At 44.7% G+C, this 18,522-nt stretch overlaps 2 protein-coding genes and 1 long non-coding RNA gene across 3 annotated transcripts in view; all 3 read left to right on the top strand.

The window, feature by feature from the left end:
- Positions 1-5,446, top strand: part of LOC111973268 (trypsin) — a 14,114-nt gene extending 8,668 nt beyond the window's left edge. The window contains exons 2-5 of the mRNA XM_070443153.1: positions 3,159-3,318; positions 4,263-4,404; positions 4,701-4,967; positions 5,230-5,446. Of these exons, the coding sequence (XP_070299254.1) occupies positions 3,159-3,318; positions 4,263-4,404; positions 4,701-4,967; positions 5,230-5,400 (740 nt within the window). The 3' untranslated portion in view covers positions 5,401-5,446. The remainder of the gene's footprint in view (positions 1-3,158; positions 3,319-4,262; positions 4,405-4,700; positions 4,968-5,229) is intronic.
- A 3,525-nt stretch (positions 5,447-8,971) lies between these two features.
- On the top strand, positions 8,972-10,800 carry LOC111973347 (calcium/calmodulin-dependent protein kinase II inhibitor 2-like). Its single transcript, XM_024000719.2, has 2 exons — positions 8,972-9,761; positions 10,487-10,800. The coding sequence occupies exons 1-2, from the start codon at positions 9,599-9,601 to the stop codon at positions 10,555-10,557; spliced, it is 234 nt and encodes a 77-aa protein (XP_023856487.1). The 5' UTR covers positions 8,972-9,598; the 3' UTR covers positions 10,558-10,800.
- Positions 10,801-11,516: 716 nt separating this feature from the next.
- On the top strand, positions 11,517-13,351 carry LOC139028519 (uncharacterized). Its single transcript, XR_011480759.1, has 3 exons — positions 11,517-11,545; positions 11,588-11,678; positions 11,757-13,351. It is a non-coding gene; the product is annotated as an uncharacterized lncRNA (long non-coding RNA).
- Positions 13,352-18,522: the final 5,171 nt, after the last annotated feature.

An 18,522-nucleotide genomic window follows, 5' to 3' on the forward strand; every position in this document is an offset into this window, starting at 1 on the left:
GAGGAGAGAGGAAACACTATGAGGATGGAGGTGTCTCAAATGGCACCGTATTCCCTATCTAGTGCACTACTTTCGACCAGGGCCCATAGGGATCTGGTCAAAAGTAGTGCATTATGTAGGGAATAGGATACCATTTGGGATGCATCCTAGAGGAGACACTAGAGGACACAGGTAGAAAGTCAGGTCAGACAGGGAAACCTTTATTCGCCTCTGGAGTCGGAGGTCACAGAACCAGCAACTTTAATGTMTGCTAGCTGAGCCTGGTGAGATCACTGGACATGAAAAGGAGAAGTACTTATCCCTTTGTGTTCTTTACGTCCTTTTTTTGTCCTAAAATGTTTGTGATTTATTGCCCTGTTTATGAGTAACCAGTAGAAAAACATTTACAACACTGGTGGATTTTTGTGCCGAAACAAAGGAACCAACACCGATTCAAAGTTTATTGGTCATTTGTAATGAATACTTCGGAATTTAAAGGATGTAATTAATCATATTTTGATCAGGACTTTTTAATCTAGAGGGTGAAAGGAGCCTCTATTCTGTTGTTCTCAGCAGAGTGAGTTAGTTTTGCCTCTATTCCCTACTGGGTCTAAGAGGTGTGAAAGGAGCCTCTATTCTCTACTGGGTCTAAGAGGTGTGAAAGGAGCCTCTATTCTCTACTGGGTCTATAATCAGGTACTTCCATCCTGTCTTGTCCTTACACACACTATAATCATTTGCCACCTGTCTGTCCTTACAACCTTTAATCCTGTTCCTACCTGTTCTCCACTAACACTATAATCATGGTTTCATCCTGTCTGTCCTACAACTAGATATATCAGGTTCACCTGTCGGTCCACAAAACTATAATCAGGTTCCCGCTGTCTGTCCTACAAGCACGATAATCAGTTCTCCACTGCTTCCTACAACACTTTAACAGTTTCCATACCTGTCTGTCCCTACAACCACTATAATCAGGTTTATCTACACTGTCTGTCCTACAACACTATAATCAGGTTTCCGACTGTCTGTCCTACAACCTATAATCAGGTTTCACCTCTCGTCCTACAACACTATATCAGGATTCACCTGCCTGCCTAACAAACTATATAGGTTTCTACCTGTCGTCCTACAACACTATAATCAGGTTTTCCACCTGTCTGTCCTACACACTATAATCAGGTTATCCAACCGCCTGTCCAAACATATAATCAGTTTTCTACCTGTCTGTCTACAACACTATAATCAGGTTTCCACAGCGCTGTCCTGTCTAACAACACTCATAATCAGTTCCTACCTGTCTTTCCACAAAATTATAATCAGGTTTCTACCTGTCGTCCTAACAACATTATAATAGTTGCTGTTCCCCACTTGAATTCACCTGTTTGTCCTACAAGACACTAAATCAACTACTGCTTCTCAACACTTACAGTTTACTGTCGTCCTACACCTATAATCAGTGTTCTAACCTGTGCTGTCCCACACACACTATAAAGGTTTCCTACCTGTCTGTCTACAACACCATATAATCAATTTCTCTACGCTCTGTTGTCCTACAACATAGAATCAGGTTCAACCTTCGTCTGTTCCTACAACACATAATCAGTTTCTACTGTCTGTCCACAACAACTTAATCAGTTTCTACCCGGGTCTGTCTACAAACACTTATAATCAGGTTTCACCTGTCTGTCCTACAACACTAATAATCAGTTCATACCTGTTGTCCTCACCTACTAATCAGGTTCCTAGTCGTCAAAACTATAAGTTTCTCACCTGTCGTCCTAAACACTAACAGTATCGTGCCTACAATAATCAGGTCTACCTGTCTGTCCCTACAACACTATATCGTTTACACCTTCTTCCTACCAACCACTATAATCAGTTTCACGCGTTGTTACACCTAGTTTACGCTGCTCCTCAACATATAAATTCAGGTTTATACCTGTCGTCCTACAACACTATTAATCAATTGTTCTACCCTTCCTGTCCTACACACCTATATAGGTTTTCTACCTGTCTTGTACATACAACACTATCAATTCCATGGGTTGTCTACCTGTCTTCCAACAACGTATAATCAGGTTTCTACCTGTCTGTCACTCAACACTATAATCAGTTAACCTGTCTCTGTCCTTACAACACATAATCATTACCTGTCTCTACATCTAATGTTCACCGCTCTACAACACTAATAATCAGTATTTCTACCTGATCTTCCACAACCTTAATTCAGGTTCTCACCTGTCTGTCCTTACAACATCTATATAATCTAGTTTACTTACCTGTCTGTTCCTAACAACACTAAATCAGTTTATACTGTTCTGTTCCTACACTACACTATTAATCAAGGTTTCCAACCTGCTGTCCTACAACACACTATAATCAGGTCTCTACCTGTCCTGTCTAACACACATAATCAGTTTCTAACCTGCCTAGCCCCTAATAGTCTACTTCCCACATCATTATAATCAGTTCCCTGCCTGTCCTGTCTCTACTTACACTATTAATTCACGGTTCGTACCTGTCCTGTCCTACAACACTAAATCAGGTTATACCTGTCTGTCTACAACACTATATCAGGTTTACCTGGCTGTCCTACAACACATATATCAGATCGTTCGTACTTTCTACTGTCTGTCCACAACACTATAATCAGGTTTCTACCTGCTCTGTCCTACAACACTATAATCAAGTTTCGTAACCTGTCTGTATCCTACAACATTAAATCAGGTTTCTACCTGTTCTGTCCATACAACCTATTTAATCCGTTTTCTACCTGTCTGTCCTACAATTTTATATATTCAGTTCACCGTCCTTCCTACATACTTAAACTACTAATCAGGTTCCTCCTCGCCACCTACAAACACGAATATAACATGTTCTACCTGTCTGCCTACAACTAAATCAGGTTTTACCTTGTTCTGTCTACAACTATATAATCAGGTTTCTACCTGTCTGTCCTACAACATTATAATCAGGTTTCTACCTGTCTGTCCTACAACATTATAATCAGGTTTCTACCTGTCATACAATCTAATGTAACTGTTTATGTTTCCATGTTTCAGAATCTGACTCAATATGAGGAAGGTGTCCTTAACATGTTGTACATTCAGTGTATATTATAACACATCCCATATACCGTGTAATACTATACATGTTGTTTCCATGTCTTCCTGCAGGTCAGGAGATCATACAGGACCGTATAGTCGGAGGTTACGCTCCAGCCCCCAATTCCATCAAATACATTGTATCCTTACAGACCACCAAGGGACAGCACTTCTGTGGCGGATCGCTAGTGCACAAGTACTGGGTGCTCACAGCCGCTCACTGTAACATAGGGTGAGTCAGTCAATAACCTGCTTTATAACACTGAGGAGAAGTTAGCATGACTCCAAACACTGTATCCATAKGAATATACATACAGGTGTGTAGTAGTACAGTGAAATGCGTTTCTTGCTCTTTCCTAACACTGCAGTAGTAAGATAAATAAAAATACATTTGAATAAGTCAAGCAGAAGAAAACAAAACACAACAATTAGAAATAACCGTGTATTACTGGCCCCCCATTCCAAAATAAATGTCTCTCTCACATGTTAAAAACTTCACACGTGTCCAAAAAAAAACAAATTTCACACTCATGAAAATGTATATAAAAAATACTAGAATTTCACATGATTTGTTTCACATGAACACAGGTGTTCACACATGTCCAAAAACCACATGTTTTTCCCCCACTTTTTTTCATGTTTTCACATTTACCTGTGATTTTTTTTCTTGTGTTTTTGTTGTTGTTGTAAGAATCAGTCATGATCTGTGTTTGTTTGTTGTTAGCAGCCTCAGTGAGTCCTGGGACTGGGAGGTCAGACAGACAGTAAGGGCGATAAGAGACACAGTGGGCTCAGCAGGGCAACCTTGGCATGTCTGTCATCGCAGCGTGCGTGTTACACGACGAGGTGTCAACATGTCAGACGTTGTAAGTTCAGAAAGGATAACAGTCACATTGTTCCTGATTCACACAGAGAAGCATTGTACCCACGTATAMACCCACTTCAGTGCAGTCAGCGCAAAGGAAACTTTTGGGACGTTGAATGCACCTCAGATGTTATTTTTTGGATAAAGCAGAAGGGGATATTTATTTTAAATAACGTTAGTCAGTGTTTGCCAAGTTGAACACAGCTCAAATTGCACTCCACCGTCTAAGGACAGAGCAGATGGCAAAACTCCAATAATGTAAACAACAAAGTTGAATGTATCTCTGATGTCTCCCTGGCCTCTCCTCCCAGGACAGATCAGATGATGATTGTGGCAGGGGACTACTCTCTGAGTATGTTTGAGGGAACGGAGCAGTATTCCAAACCTCACAGAATCATCCCCCATCCTCTGTACAACAAGACCACCAACAATGCTGACATCATGCTCATCAAGGTACAGGATACAACCATAGACAATATACATATTTACCTGCATTTCATATTCATGTTTATTATAACATCATTGGATACAGCTGTTTTAGGATGTTTGGCCAAGTGATAAGCCTTATATTAGAGTAACTAGCTGTGTATTACATTTGTAATTACCTTGTAATAACTTAGTAAGTACATGTATTTCAGTTTAGTTCAGTTCAATTCTGTTCTGTTCAATTCAACTCAACTCAATTCAACTCAACTCAACTCAACTCAATTCAACTCCCCCCTCTATCTCTTTTCTTCCACCCTTTGTAGCTGAGGGTTCCCATGGTGATGGGTAGCTATGTGTCCCTGGCGCCCCTCCCCCGGCAGGGTACAGGGGTTATGGCGGGGCGGGTGTGTCGTGTGTCGGGGTGGGGGTACACCTCTCTGGGAGAGGGTCAGATCCCCTCCACCCTGCGGACTGTCAAGCTGCCCATCGTGTCATCGGCCAGGTGCAACAGCAGCGAGTCGTTCAACGGGAACATCACCTCCAATATGATCTGTGCCGGATACAATGCTGGGGGCAAGGACGCGTGCAAGGTACTGGACCTGATAGATGTAACAGGTAGAGTTGTTGAACACGCCCTATTGGCCTGTCAGTTCCCACTAGCTGTATAGGATAGTTAAGGGTGCGTTCGAAGAACCTATTACCTTAATCTATAGTTTCACAACACAATCACATTTTAATTCCAAATTTTCCTCTCTTCTCATGATAGTTACCTACCTTGTGGTGGCCTCAGAAAATGAGACACGTTGTCATGGAAACTGAGTGAGGGGGTGTGGTGTACCTTGTGGTTTCCAGGGAGATTCCGGCGGGCCGCTGGTGTGCGAGGGGCGTGTCTACGGTGTGGTATCATGGGGAAACGGCTGCGGAGATGCCAAGTTCCCGGGTGTTTACACAGCGGTGTCCAAGTTCCGGCGGTGGGTCGACAGAACCATCTACAGCTCCTACACACGCTGTCTGAAGTATTAAAGAGAAGGAGAGTGGGGGAGGGAGAGAGAGAGGGAAAGAGAGAGAGAGAGAGAGAGGAGAGAGAGCAAAAGAGGGAGAGAGAGAGGGTCAAGAGTGGAGACGGAGTGAGGGCAGAAGAGAGAGGTAGAGATGGGGAGAGAGGAGGTAGAGATGGGAAAGGGAGAGGTAGAGATGGGGAAAGAGAGAGGGTAGAATGGGGAAGAGAGAGGGTAGAGGGGGATTGAGGAGGTGTAGAGATGGGGGAGAGAGAGAGGTAAAGAAGGGAGAGAGAGAGTGAAAGTGGGGAGTAGAGAGGGAGAGAGAGAGTAGAAAGGGGGAGACAGAGAGGTAGAGAGGGGAGAGAGGTAGAGAGGGGAGACAGAGAGAGTAAGAGGGGAGAGAGAGAGTGGTAGAGAGGGGAGACAGAGAGAGTAGAGGACAGAGAGAGGTAGAGACAGAGAGAGGTAGAGGGGGAGACAGAGTATAAAATGTTATCCAGTAACATGATTGACAGAGTGTATAACGGCTATTATAGAAGGTTTGATGGTACCAGAAGATGCTACACAAGTCCTTGTACAATCATAACTACTTAAATGAGGTCGTGATTAAACTACTTGAGAAAGAAGGCTCCTGTCAGGAGTGCCTGTGTTACTGTAGATGGCCAACGAGCTCATATTCATGAATAGACACCATCATTTGGTTAACGGCACCTTATAGATTATAAATGGTAATTATGAATTTACTGACAGTACATCCTCATCATTTTATCGAATAAATGGGCAGATTTTAAAACACATTTTGTTTTACAGTTTCATTTCTTTCCCTCTGATTTGCATTATGAGTAATAAGACATGCAGAGCTGCACTAACTATTATAAACACAATGAATATGCACTGATACGCTAATGCTGTGCATTACCCTTAGTATTTCTCATTACGGTACTTACTGTATGTTACCCTTAGATAATGTTTTTCGTTAATACTGTTGTTACCCTTAGATAATGCTTTCTATAGTTATACTGTGTGTTTCCCTTAGATAATGTTTACAGAAGGCTATAACACACGTCATACATGTCTTAACGTCGGCTCTCCTTTGCTCCCACGGGTCCTGGGGACTGGGTGTGAAGGTGAACAGGGTTGACAGGTGGACGGGTGTGCAGCAGGTAGACAGGGTGAGACGGGTGCGACACGGGTGAGACGGTTTTGTACGGGTGCGTGTTGTGACAGGGTGGACTGGTGACGTGGAGACAGGTGTGACAGGGTGGACAGGGTGAGCAGGGTGCGACAGGGTGAGACGGTGTGACAGGGTGAGACGGTGTGACAGGGTGAGACGGGTGTGACAGGTGAGACGTGTTGACAGGGTGAGACGGTGTGCAGGTGAGAGGTGTACAGGGTGAGACGTGTGGTACAGGGTGAGACGGTGTGTGACAGGGTGAGACAGGTGTGACAGGGTGACGGTGTGACAGGGTGAGACGTGTGACAGGGTTGACGGGGACAGGTGAACGGGTGTGACAGGGACTGACGGTTGACAGGTGAGACGGTGTGACGGTGACGGTGTGACAGGGTGAGACGGGGGACGTGTGACAGGGTGAGTCGGGTGTGCAGGTGAGATGGGCTGTACAGGGTGAGACGGGTGTGGCAGGTGAGACAGGGTGTGACAGGGTGACGGCATGGGTGACGGTGGACTGCGGTAGCGGTAATGGCGGAGACAGGGTGACAGGGTGAGGACAGGTGCACAGGTGAGACGGTGGACAGGTGAGACGGGTTGTGACGGTGAGAGGTGTGACAGGGTGAGACGGTGTGACAGGGTGAGACGTTGTACAGGGTGAGACGGTGTGACAGGGTGAGACAGGGTTGACATGAGCGGTGAGGTGGAGGTGTTGAGGGTGAACGGTGTGACAGGGTGAGACGGTGTGTTTGTACATGGATTGTGACAGGGTGACAGGTGTGACGGGGGTGACGGTGTGACAAGGGTGAGACGGATGCTGTGACAGTGTGAGACGGTGTACAGGGTGAGACGGTGTCGGAGACGGTGGACTGTGTGACAGGGTGAGATCGTTAGGGTGCGATGGCTGTGAAGGGTGAGACGGGTGTGGCGAGGTGCACAGGGTGTCAGGTGAGACTGGGTGAGACAGGGTGAGGATGCGGTGAGACGGTGTGACAGGGTGAGACAGGGTGTGACAGGGTGCGAGCATGTGACGGGTGAGACGGTTGTGACAGGGTGAGACCGGGCAGAAGAGTGTGACAGGTGAGACCGGTGTGACAGGGTGAGACCGGTGTTGACAGGGTGAATCAGGGTGAGACAGGGTGTGACAGGGGTGACGGTGAGACGGGTGGAGACAGGGTTTGACAGGGTGTGACACGGCTTTGACAGGGTGTGACAGGGTGAGGGCGACTGGTGTGACAGGGTTGACCAGGATAGTAGACGGCATATTGAAGTTGCCCCGCTACAAGAGCTGGTGTCTGGTTTCGTGTGTGTGTGTTTTCATCACCTCTCTCTCACTCCACCCGCCTGTAAACGAGAGGGTAGAGAAATTATATTCTGTGATTTACTTACAGCCACACCTCTCTCTCTCTCTTTCTCTCTCTCTCTCCCCTCCTCCCTCTCTCTCTCCTCCCTCCCTCCTCTCTTTCTCTCTTCCTCTTCTTCTCTCTGTCTCTCATTACATTTCATAATTTAGTCATTTAGCAGACGCTCTTATCCAGAGGACTACCATAGTGAGCATAGTAGTATCTCTCTATGCCCCCCCCCCCCCCCCCTTCTCTCTTTCTCTCTATGAATTTCCTACAGGGATTTGATTGTGTTGTGTGGTTGAGTCTCTGTGGTCCACATGGAACAAAATGTGGTCTCCGGATAGAGTGGACTCAACCTGCCCCTGTGTGAGTGTGTGTGAAGATATGGGGATTCAGAAGAGTACAACTGAACAAAGTGTACGTGTGGAAAAGACTTAAGGGGCTTTATGTTCCCATGTTAGTTTAGGTACATGGTTCAGGGTGAGAAACAGAACCCAGGCATGTACATGAATCTGACCGCCTGTCTGTCTGATCATATAAGAAAACACTGCCATCCTCTGGTGAGGCTTCCTGCTTGTCTACTAGGTGGGTCCATCCATTACAACACTACTGTAACACAAGGCATTAGGCTACACAGCATGACGGGAAGAACAACTATAGATCAATATAGGCCATCACACACTAGTGGGAAAAATACAGTGACAAGGCCTGTACAGTACACCAGCTCAACACCAAAAATCTCAGTAGGCCTACAATTCTCTGGATTAAAAAGACAATGTTTAATTTACATTTCCAAAATGTGAATCATCTTCTTTCTTACTTAGCCTATTTAATACGTCGATGAAAATGCATTAATAATGTATAGCTCAATATTTTGTCTTCCAGTCGACCATATTCACCATATAGCCTACAATAAAATCATATTCCAGTGTCATTGTTATTCCTAGCCCCCGTGCTTCTGCACCTGCATTGCTTGTTGTTTGGGGTTTTAGGCTGGGTTTCTGTACAGCACTTTGTGACATCAGCTGATGTAAGAAGGGCTTTATAAATACATGTGATTGAATTTGATTGCGATTCCAGCTAGATCACGGCGCACGGATGTAACATCAGTCCATCTATCAGTCAGTCGGTCCAAACTGGAATCTTCTCCGTTCTGGATCGGCTGTGGTCTGCAGCACCACCTGCTCTGCTCTACCTCTCTCTCTCTCTCTCTCTCTCTCTCTGCTCTCCCTCCCTCCCTCCCTCCGCCCGCGGGATCCGTGTTTTGCAGCGCTCCCCAATTTGCATTTATTCCTCAGACTTTCCGTGCGGCGCTCCAGCCGTTCTTCTAGCTAGAAGGCGTACCACGGTGGCAATATCCATGCGCCCCGCGTTTACAGAACAATACGCACAGTAGAACCCACTGGAACATTTGAATAATGTTGCCGAAGCTTTCCGAAAGTAGAAATTGAGCGTTTAAAAAAAAAAATCCATTTGGATCAATCGCGTTTGTTTGCGCACCAGACGAGACACGTGCCTTCTGAGGTAAACAGACAGCAGGACTGGGCAGCCAGATAGTAGCCTTGGTTAACGTTACATGGTTTTTCTCCTGCGTTATAAGCGTGCATACGCGGTTATAACGCCACCATAGTGGACGTAGACGTCGAGCGGAGGTTCATTTTGTTTTCGTTTGTGCACCTTGGTTGATAATTGCGACGCAGTTGGACATGTCGGAAGTACTACAAGACAAAATGAGTCATTATGGAAATGAGGATGACGAGGGACACCTTTCCTTCACCTGTCGCCTCCAAGACACCAACAACTTCTTCAGCGGTTCGCAGGGGGGAAAACGCCCACCCAAACTTGGACAGATAGGCAGAAGCAAACGAGGTACCTATGACCATCAAAGCATTTTCAGTTGTGTTATGGGGATGTCTTCTATGTTCATATTCAGATCGTGGGATGGGAAATAATGGTATGGGCAATTCAATGGGAAGTCGAATCTATTCACCATCTCCCCGTGACGCACAGTTGGCTATCGCATTCCATGACTGTATTCTGATGACTATGGTTTGGGATCAATGGATTTTAACAGTTCTGTTGGCATTGCAACACATGTTTGGATGCGCAGTGCTTGCACTGTTAAATGACTGTTGGTACACGTGTTGTCGAGCTGTTCTACTGAATGTTCCAACCAACATGCATGCTGGGATTCTAGAGAATTCTAGAATATTTTCTGGATGTGTCTCTTATTCTTGTGTGTGTGTGTGTGCGTGTTTGTGTGTGTGTGTGTGTGTGTGTGTGTGTGTGTGTGTGTGTGTGTGTGTGTGTGTGTGTGTGTGTGTGTGCGCGTGATGTATGTGTGTATGTATGTGGTATGTGTGTTGATGTGGGTGTGTGTGTCGTGCATGACCAATTAAATAAACGTTGCAACACTTCCAAAACAGCTCACACACACACACACACACCACACACACCATCTCGCTCTCTCTACTTCCGTGCTGTGTACCTAGTGCATGAGTTCCATGCATTCATACAATGAAATATTAGATTCTTAGATGTGATAACGTGCCAACCCTCCTTCCTCCTCCTCATCTCTTCCATGTTCTCCACAGTTGTCGAGGACGAGAACGGCGGTGACGAGGCGCTAAAAAACGGGACAGAGACAACACAGACAGAGGCTTAAACACATCACCCCCCGGAAGGACATTGATTCTCATTTTCTATTTGATATTTGCAGTTTTATCCAAAGACACTGTATATAAGCACTTTTACCCCATGTGGCAGCAAGCACTTCCAGTCCCATCTCCTCTCTCTCCAGTCCTCGTGATGATCTCCTGAGACTTATACTGGCAGGATGGGGAAGCAGCCGAGATGGAGACAGAGACAGAGATGAAGACAGAGAGAGTGATGGAGACAGACAGAGAGATGAGAGAAGACAGAGAGAGTGATGGACACAGAGGCAGAGACAGACAGAAAGATGAAGACACGAGAGAGTGATCGAGACAGAGGCAGAGATGAAGACAGAGATGAAGACAGTGACAGAGATAAAGAGAGAGGCGGAGACAGAGAGATGAAGACAGAGGCTGAGACAGAGATGAAGACAGCGGTAAAGAGAGAGGCGGAGACAGGAAGACAGTGACAGAGACAAAGATAAAGAGACAGGCGGAGACAGAGATGAAGACAAGAGGCGGAGACAGAGATGAAGACAGCGGTAAAGAGAGAGCGGAGACAGATGAAGACAGAGACAGAGATAAAGAGAGGCGGAGACAGAGATGAAGACCGAGGCAGAGACAGAGATGAAGACAGAGGCGGAGACAGAGAAGGAGAAGAGATGAAGGCAGAGACAGAGATGAAGACAGAGGCGGAGACAGAGAGAGAGACAGAGATGAAGACCGAGGCAGAGACAGAGATGAAGAGAGAGCGGAGACAGAGAGAGAGAGACAGAGATGAAGAGAGGCGGAGACGGAGAGAGAGGCGGAGACTGAGCCTGAGATGAAGACAGAGAGAGGCGAGACAGAGACAGAGATGAAGACAGAGATGAGACAGAGTGGAGACAGAGATGGAGAAAGAGGTGGAGACAGAGGTGGAGACAGAGACAGAGATGGAGACAGAGGTGGAGACAGAACAGAGATGGAAGAAAGAGTGGAGACAGAGACAGAGATGGAGACAGAGTGGAGACAGAGATGGAGACAGAGACAAAGGTGGAGACAGAGGTGGAGGACAGAGACAGAGGTGGAGACAGAGGTGGAGACAGAGACAGAGGTGGAGACAGAGACAGAGATGGAGAAAGAGGTGGCGACAGAGGTGGAGAACAGAGACAGAGGTGGAGACAGAGAGTGGAGGACAGAGACAGAGGTGGAGGACAGAGGTGACGAGACAGAGACAGAGGTGGAGACAGAGACAGAGGTGAGACAGAGGCCCAGGTGGAGACAGAGGCCCAGGTGAAATAGGTGAATTCTATCCTCCAGGGTTTAGGCCCACAGAACTCTTCTGAAACAGGAATGGCCCAACCCTCCACCTGGAGAGCTACTGAGTGAGCAGCAGGCTTTTGCTCCAGCCCTACACTTTTTTTACACTAGTCAACCATTGGTCGTACAATCAAAACTCCTAAGCAGGCAGCCAACAAATGTAGCCTTGTAGAAAGGGTCTTTCACACACCAGATTCAGCCAGTCAAGGTCCTGGGTAGCAGGTGATTAGTAGAATCAGGTGTGTTTACAGTATGTTTGGAGCGTCTAAACCATGTAACCAGGAGAGGATGATGAAGGAGGAAGAGGATGAATCTAAGGTTCCAGCGGTAGAAAGAGACGATGCTGTCGAACCCTCACAGAAATCAGGGAAGGAAGAGTATAAATGATCTACTTAACTAAAGCACACATTGTTATATCAATCAAACCGTACGATATTACATCACCATTCTTTCTGCTCTTGATTCTTATGACGACGAGTGCAAACAAATAATATAGGAAACGTGTAAATAAGAAATGGTAGCCCCACGTTCTGTTAGCCTGGGCGCCAGTCTGTTCCTGCTGTCTTGTCAACTCCTTATGGAATTGTCATGTTTGGCGTGACAATGAGTGATAGAGAGTTGTCAAGACAGCACAAACAGATCTGGGAATCAGGCTAGCGTTTTGTTGCACAGGGGAGAAAAGAAGCGTGAAATGGTTTGTTGTAATCTAACATAACGTGTCTGTATAAAGATACCTTATTTACTGACCCTTTGGATACGTATTTTCCAGTGCTCAAGGCCTGACTGAGGGACACTTTTGTATGTAGAGAATTACGATGACAGAATGAATGAAAGCGATTTCTCCTTTTTTACTTCTTATGAATTTTTATGTCGCCTGATCAGTTTTTGCAGCTATAGAGTCATTTATACACATTATACAGGACTGTACATCACATGTTTGTAACGTTCCAAGAGGCTTATGTCTGGATTGTTAAATATAACTGTACACCCTCCCCTATTGATAAACAATTTCTATTGCATTGCGCATTATCGTGTGTGCCAAATATCATGAGGGATAAGCAGACCACTTGGTTGTTTATGTTGTGCTTTCTATACGTTATAACTGTAGACATTTTGTTCTTCTTCGGTTGTTGCCATTGTTCAGGGCTATTTCTTACCACTGAATTTACCAACGCATGCATGGCAGAAATGGATTGATGCATGGCAGAAATGGATTGATGCATGGCAGAAATGGATTGATGCATGGCAGAAATGGATTGAGCACGGCCGAAAATGGATTGTCATGGAATGTGCGCATGCAGATAATGGATGGCATGCTGGCAAATGGTTTTGGATGCATTGCAGAAATGGAGTGTGATGCATGGGCAGAATTGTATTGGACTAGACACTCCTGCAGAAATGGATTGATGCATGGCAGAAATAATGGCTTTGATGCATGGCAACGTTCTAAAGATGATCTTAGTGTATTCTGGAACACCTGGTACACAGCTTTGAATGACTATACCTCCAGAACCCTCTTAATACTACATAACTTGTACTGTACTGTACTGTCTATGATCTTACTGATTTGTACTGTAGCCTAATATCTTGTAACTAAAGATTCTGAAGAGTTAATTAGAAGTGTTTGTGTGTGATGGTATGTTGGATAATTCTATGTTTTGTTTACTTTCTAAATGGGGCTGCTTTATTGGAAAGACTCTGCTTACATAACACAGAAATATGTTTCAAGTCAAACTTGTTTTCTCAGCTCAGATTAAGTCTAGTCCTGGACTAAAATGCCTATTCAGAATCATTTTAAATTCAGGAGCAGTCTTAATCTTGTTCTTGAAACCTGGTCCTAGAGAGATGGAAGCACTACAAATACATTTTGCTTACGATGTCTTTCAGACTGTTAGTTTCCCATCTGACAGTCAAGGTCAAGTCAGCTTTTTTAGAAGTCGGGTCAGTTAGGGTAAAACTCAGATAAGGAAGGAAATTGGATTGACGGAACTGGGTGACCAAGAAATAAATAGAATCAGGCCACAGTTTGACTTCAAACTGATTTCAATAAGCTTAACTAGAGGAATCAAGAGACTAGAGGAATCAAGAGACTAGAGGATCAAGAGACTAATAGAAGATCAAGAGACTAGAGGATCATAGAGATCAGAGAAGAAATCAAGAGACTAGAAGAAATCAAAGAGACTAGAGGATCAAGAGACTAGAGGAATCAAGAGACTAGATAGCAGGAATCAAGAGATTAGAGGAATCAAGAGACTAGAAAAATCAATAAGAGACTAGAGGAATCAAGAGACTAGAGGAATCAAGAAAACTAGAGGAATCAAGAGACTAGAGGAATCAAGAGACTAGAAATAAGAGATCAAGAGGACAGAGGAGATCAATGAACAAGAGAATCAGAGACTAGAGAAATCAAAGAAGAGCTAAGAAGGAAGCAAGAGACTAGAAGGAATTCAAAGAGACTAGAGGAATATCAAAGATTAGAGGAATCAAGAGACTAGAAAAATCAAGAGGAATCAAGAGACTAGAGGAATCAAGAATTAGAGGGATCAAGAGACTAGAAAAATCAAGAGAATCAAGACATTTACATTACATTTAAGTCATTTAGCAGACGCTCTTATCCAGAGCGACATTAAGTCATACAATTCATCAGGACTAAGGATCAAAGCTAGAAAATCAGAGACTAGGGAATCAAGAGATGAGGATCAAGAAATAGAGGAATCAAGAGACTAGAGGAATCAAGAGACTAGAAAATCAAGAGGAATCAAAGACTAGAGGAATAGAGATTAGAGGAATCAAAGAGACTAGAAAAATCAAGAGGATCAAGAGCTAGAATCAAGAAGACTAGAACAAATCAAGAGACTAGAGGAATCAAGAGACTTAGAGGAATCAAGAGGAATCTCAGGCAGATCAAGGAATCAAGAGACTAGACAAAATCAAGAGACTAGAGGAATCAAGGACTAGACGAATCAAGAGACTAGAGAAATCAAAGACTAGAAAAATCAGAGACTAGAGAATCAAGAGACTAGAGGAATCAAGAGACTGGAGGATCAAGAGGAATCAAGAGACTAGAGAGATCAAGAGACTAGAGGAATCAATCTCTTGATTCCTTAAATTTAGCTTTGATATGTTATGTATTTCTCTCAGCACAGTCACTGGGTTGGGCCTTGATAGTGTCAGTATCCCCCGATCCTGCAGGAACAACAACCCTGACGCAAAGAATCTCAGTTTATCTCTTTACCTAAGTCTTCTTCCTCTTAACTCAGGTTGCTGTAATGTAAACAGTGAAGCTACTGGGGCACTGAGGCATGGTGGTCGTGTGAGACGTGACATTTCCAGGGCTGCTCTTGGTGACTAAATGATTCATGTTCTGTGACCAGGCAGGCTCTCTGTCAGCAATCAACAGCCTCACTGTCCAAGCTGAGCCTGAGTCTGGTCCAGAGAGTATAGTAGTAAGGAACCCACACCACACATACACACACACACACACACACACACCACAACGGGGTGTGAACGCACATCACACCAGATGTATGCACATATGCACACTGAAAAACATACATTTGCATGCACTCACACAAAGACACACAGTTCACACACATACACACACACACGCACACACTTGTTGCCACTCAAACTACTTGCACACCATTAGATAGCTGGTTCCCCCTACTTTAGGTCTCTCCTCCGCTCTCTCTCTCGTTCTTCTCTCTCCTCTCTCTTCTCTCTCTCTCCTTCTTCTCTCTTCTCTCCTCTTCTTTCTCTTCTCTCTCTCTCTCTCTGTCTCTTCTCTCTCTCGTCTCTCTTCTCTCTCTCTCTCTCTCTCTCTCTCTCTCTGTCTCTCTCTCTCTCTCTTCTCTCTTCTCTCTCTCTCTCTCTGTCTTCTTCTCCTTCTCTCTCTTGTCTCTCTTCTCTCTCTCTTCTGTCTCTCTTTCTCTCTCTTCTTCTGTCTCTCTCTCTCTCTCTCTTCTGTCTCCTCCTCTCTCCTCTCTCGTCCTCTCTCTTCTCATTTTCTCGTGCTCTCTCTCTCTTCTCTCTCTCTCTCTCGCTCTCTCTTCTCACCTCTTCCTGTCTCTCTCTCTTCCTCTCTCCTTTTCTCCTCTCTGTCTCTTCCTCTCTCTGTCTCTCTCTCTCGTCTCGTTCTCTGTCTCTCTAGCCAGTCTTGACAGAACATGAAAGAGGCTGCCTGCCTGGGCTCGCTGCCTGTACAACGTGTGCACCTTGCTGCTGCCGCGGCAGGGAGATGGTGGAGTGTTTCACTGAGAGAATCTCCAGACTCTTCCTCCATGCAGCGGAGTACACGGATGACTGACGACTGCGCTGGCACACACAAGACACACATGCACACACACACAGATTACGTACAACACATGCACAAACACACACACACACACACACATTACCAAATTGATTGGAATAAAATGACGTGTGGAGTGCAGTGGCTGGCTGTTGAGGTCCATAGCTGTGACAGGTTGAGAGGTCACACTAACCAAGACTCTACAAACACACACACACACACAAACACCACACACACACACACACACACACACACACACACACACACACACACACCACACACACACACACACACACACACACACACACACACACACACAACAACACAGTCATCTGTCTCACTTCAGGAAAATACCAACTTCAGTTATTTGCTACTAACACACAGAGAGAGATGCATTCTGGGTGTTTTTCCACAGGGGGACCTGAGGATGGGATGGACCCTGGGCTTTCCTCTCCTCCTCTGGGATTACAGTTGCAGCAGTTTGGAAACACCTGAGGCACTAGGCTGCCCCCACCCCCATATCATACCCACATCTCCACATCATCCCAATCACTCCCACATTCACCCACACATCATCCCCACTCATCCCCACATCATCCCCACCTCATCCCCAGAGAGGCTATACATGCAGCAGTGGGTTAGGCATAACCTGGGTGTAAATCACAAGAGTGAACATGGGTAGTATTGCCCTTGCATTAGAGAGCCACAGTATGAGTCATAATACCCATAAAACCTAGCGTTCCAACACGGAAATGGTTCCAATCGTAATTTTCCACTTAAAATAAGGGATGTGTTTCGTGTAGTGCCCTGGCATGACGTTTTATAACTGTGTAAATCTCTCTCTCGGACAAGGTGATACTTATTCGCCGCTATTTACCCCCCCCCCCCCCCCCACGCAATGATAATGCTAATTAGCTGTTAACGTGGCTATCATACAGAACTACAAATACCTGTCTCAAGCTTCACGTCACTCACCAGGGTCATGATGATCTGGACGAGACTGCCAAATCGAGGCAAAGGTAAGAATCTGGATGAACTATCTCACGTTAAATTGCTACATTTAGTCATTCATAAATTGGCTACATTTGTTTAAATTGCCAATTCTGAGAACTGTCTTGGGCAGGTTTTAAATTGACACAATGTTATTTAGCCAGCTAGTGGTTAGCTAGTTAGCAACATTCGTCTGGCTAGATGGCTACATTAGCCATCTATTTGTCTAACCATTTAAACGCATAAGAAATTCATAAAAACGTGTTTAGCTTTCTTTGCTTTCAACTAGCTAGCTAACTTAGATGGTGAAGCTAGGCATTTTTAATAATGTTTGTATAAAAAAGGCCTTCCCGCTCCTCTCCTCTCTACCTAACTTCCCCTCACAGTCCCTTCAGTTTCCCTTAAGTCCCGTTAGTTTGGCTGCTCAGCCTACCTTAGTTATCCCTCACCCATCAGAGCCCTGCCATTCCCAACCAATCAGAGCGCTTGGAAATGCGCATCTGGACGCTGTACCCGCCCACTCAGGTCAGAGTGTTGTAGTAGTCGGAAGGGAGAACACATGTTTCGGAGTACTTTTTATTTTTCAACAGTAACATGAATGTCTGAATGTTGTGCCTGCATCAAAATGTAAGTTGCAGGGGGGTTTATTGAGGTTTTTACACGCTGTGTAATAATAGGTAATTACCACTAATTACTTCCTGTTACTTTGATAAGTTTCAGCCATTTGTTCTACTGTATCTCTGTTACTATTCTTCAATGTTAAGAGTTACCAATGCTACTTTGCCTATTGTTTATCGTATGTTGTATTATACCGTACCACCATCAGTGTTATTGTTGCATTGGTTGCACCAGTACTTTTACAGAAGTGGTTTAAATGTTGTATTGGTAAATTTAGTCTTTTGCATGAACACGCTACCACAGCGTTTTCCACAGTTTTCCATAGTAGTTTTCCATTCTCACACAAGGCCGGAGAGAGAAGGTTCCATAAATCTTTACCGTTTGTCCATCCAAGTAATTCGTTTTTCTCTCTCTCCAAGAAGTGAATGTTTAAGTGTATGTTTATATTGATGCTGTGTTTATAGGCCTTTATAGACATGTTATAAGTGTAATTCCATTTGCATTTATTCATGCACATGTACATTGCATAGTTATAACCCTTAACTAATACTGTTTACATGTGTTCATATCTTTGTCTTATAGAACCACAACGGTAACATTCAAAGTCATCCGCATTACCAGAATCATATAAACATCTTCAAATGGAAACAGCTGTCTGTGTGTGATGGTGACTATCAAGAGTACAGTGATGGGCCTCAACATCATGCTCTAACAGGACAGCACTATAGAGGACAGAACCAAACCAGTCAGTTAGAAGTACAGTTGAAGCCAGAAGTTTACA

The sequence above is a fragment of the Salvelinus sp. IW2-2015 genome, linkage group LG1 (genome assembly GCF_002910315.2).
Source record: "Salvelinus sp. IW2-2015 linkage group LG1, ASM291031v2, whole genome shotgun sequence".
Classification (NCBI taxonomy): Eukaryota; Metazoa; Chordata; class Actinopteri; order Salmoniformes; family Salmonidae; genus Salvelinus; species Salvelinus sp. IW2-2015.

Bases quoted from the DNA above. Each gene is read 5' to 3' on its own strand.
- LOC111973347 (XM_024000719.2), top strand. From the start codon at position 9,599: ATGTCGGAAGTACTACAAGACAAAATGAGTCATTATGGAAATGAGGAT. The intron at 9,762-10,486 runs GTACCTATGACC...TGTTCTCCACAG, and splicing joins GATAGGCAGAAGCAAACGAG to TTGTCGAGGACGAGAACGGC.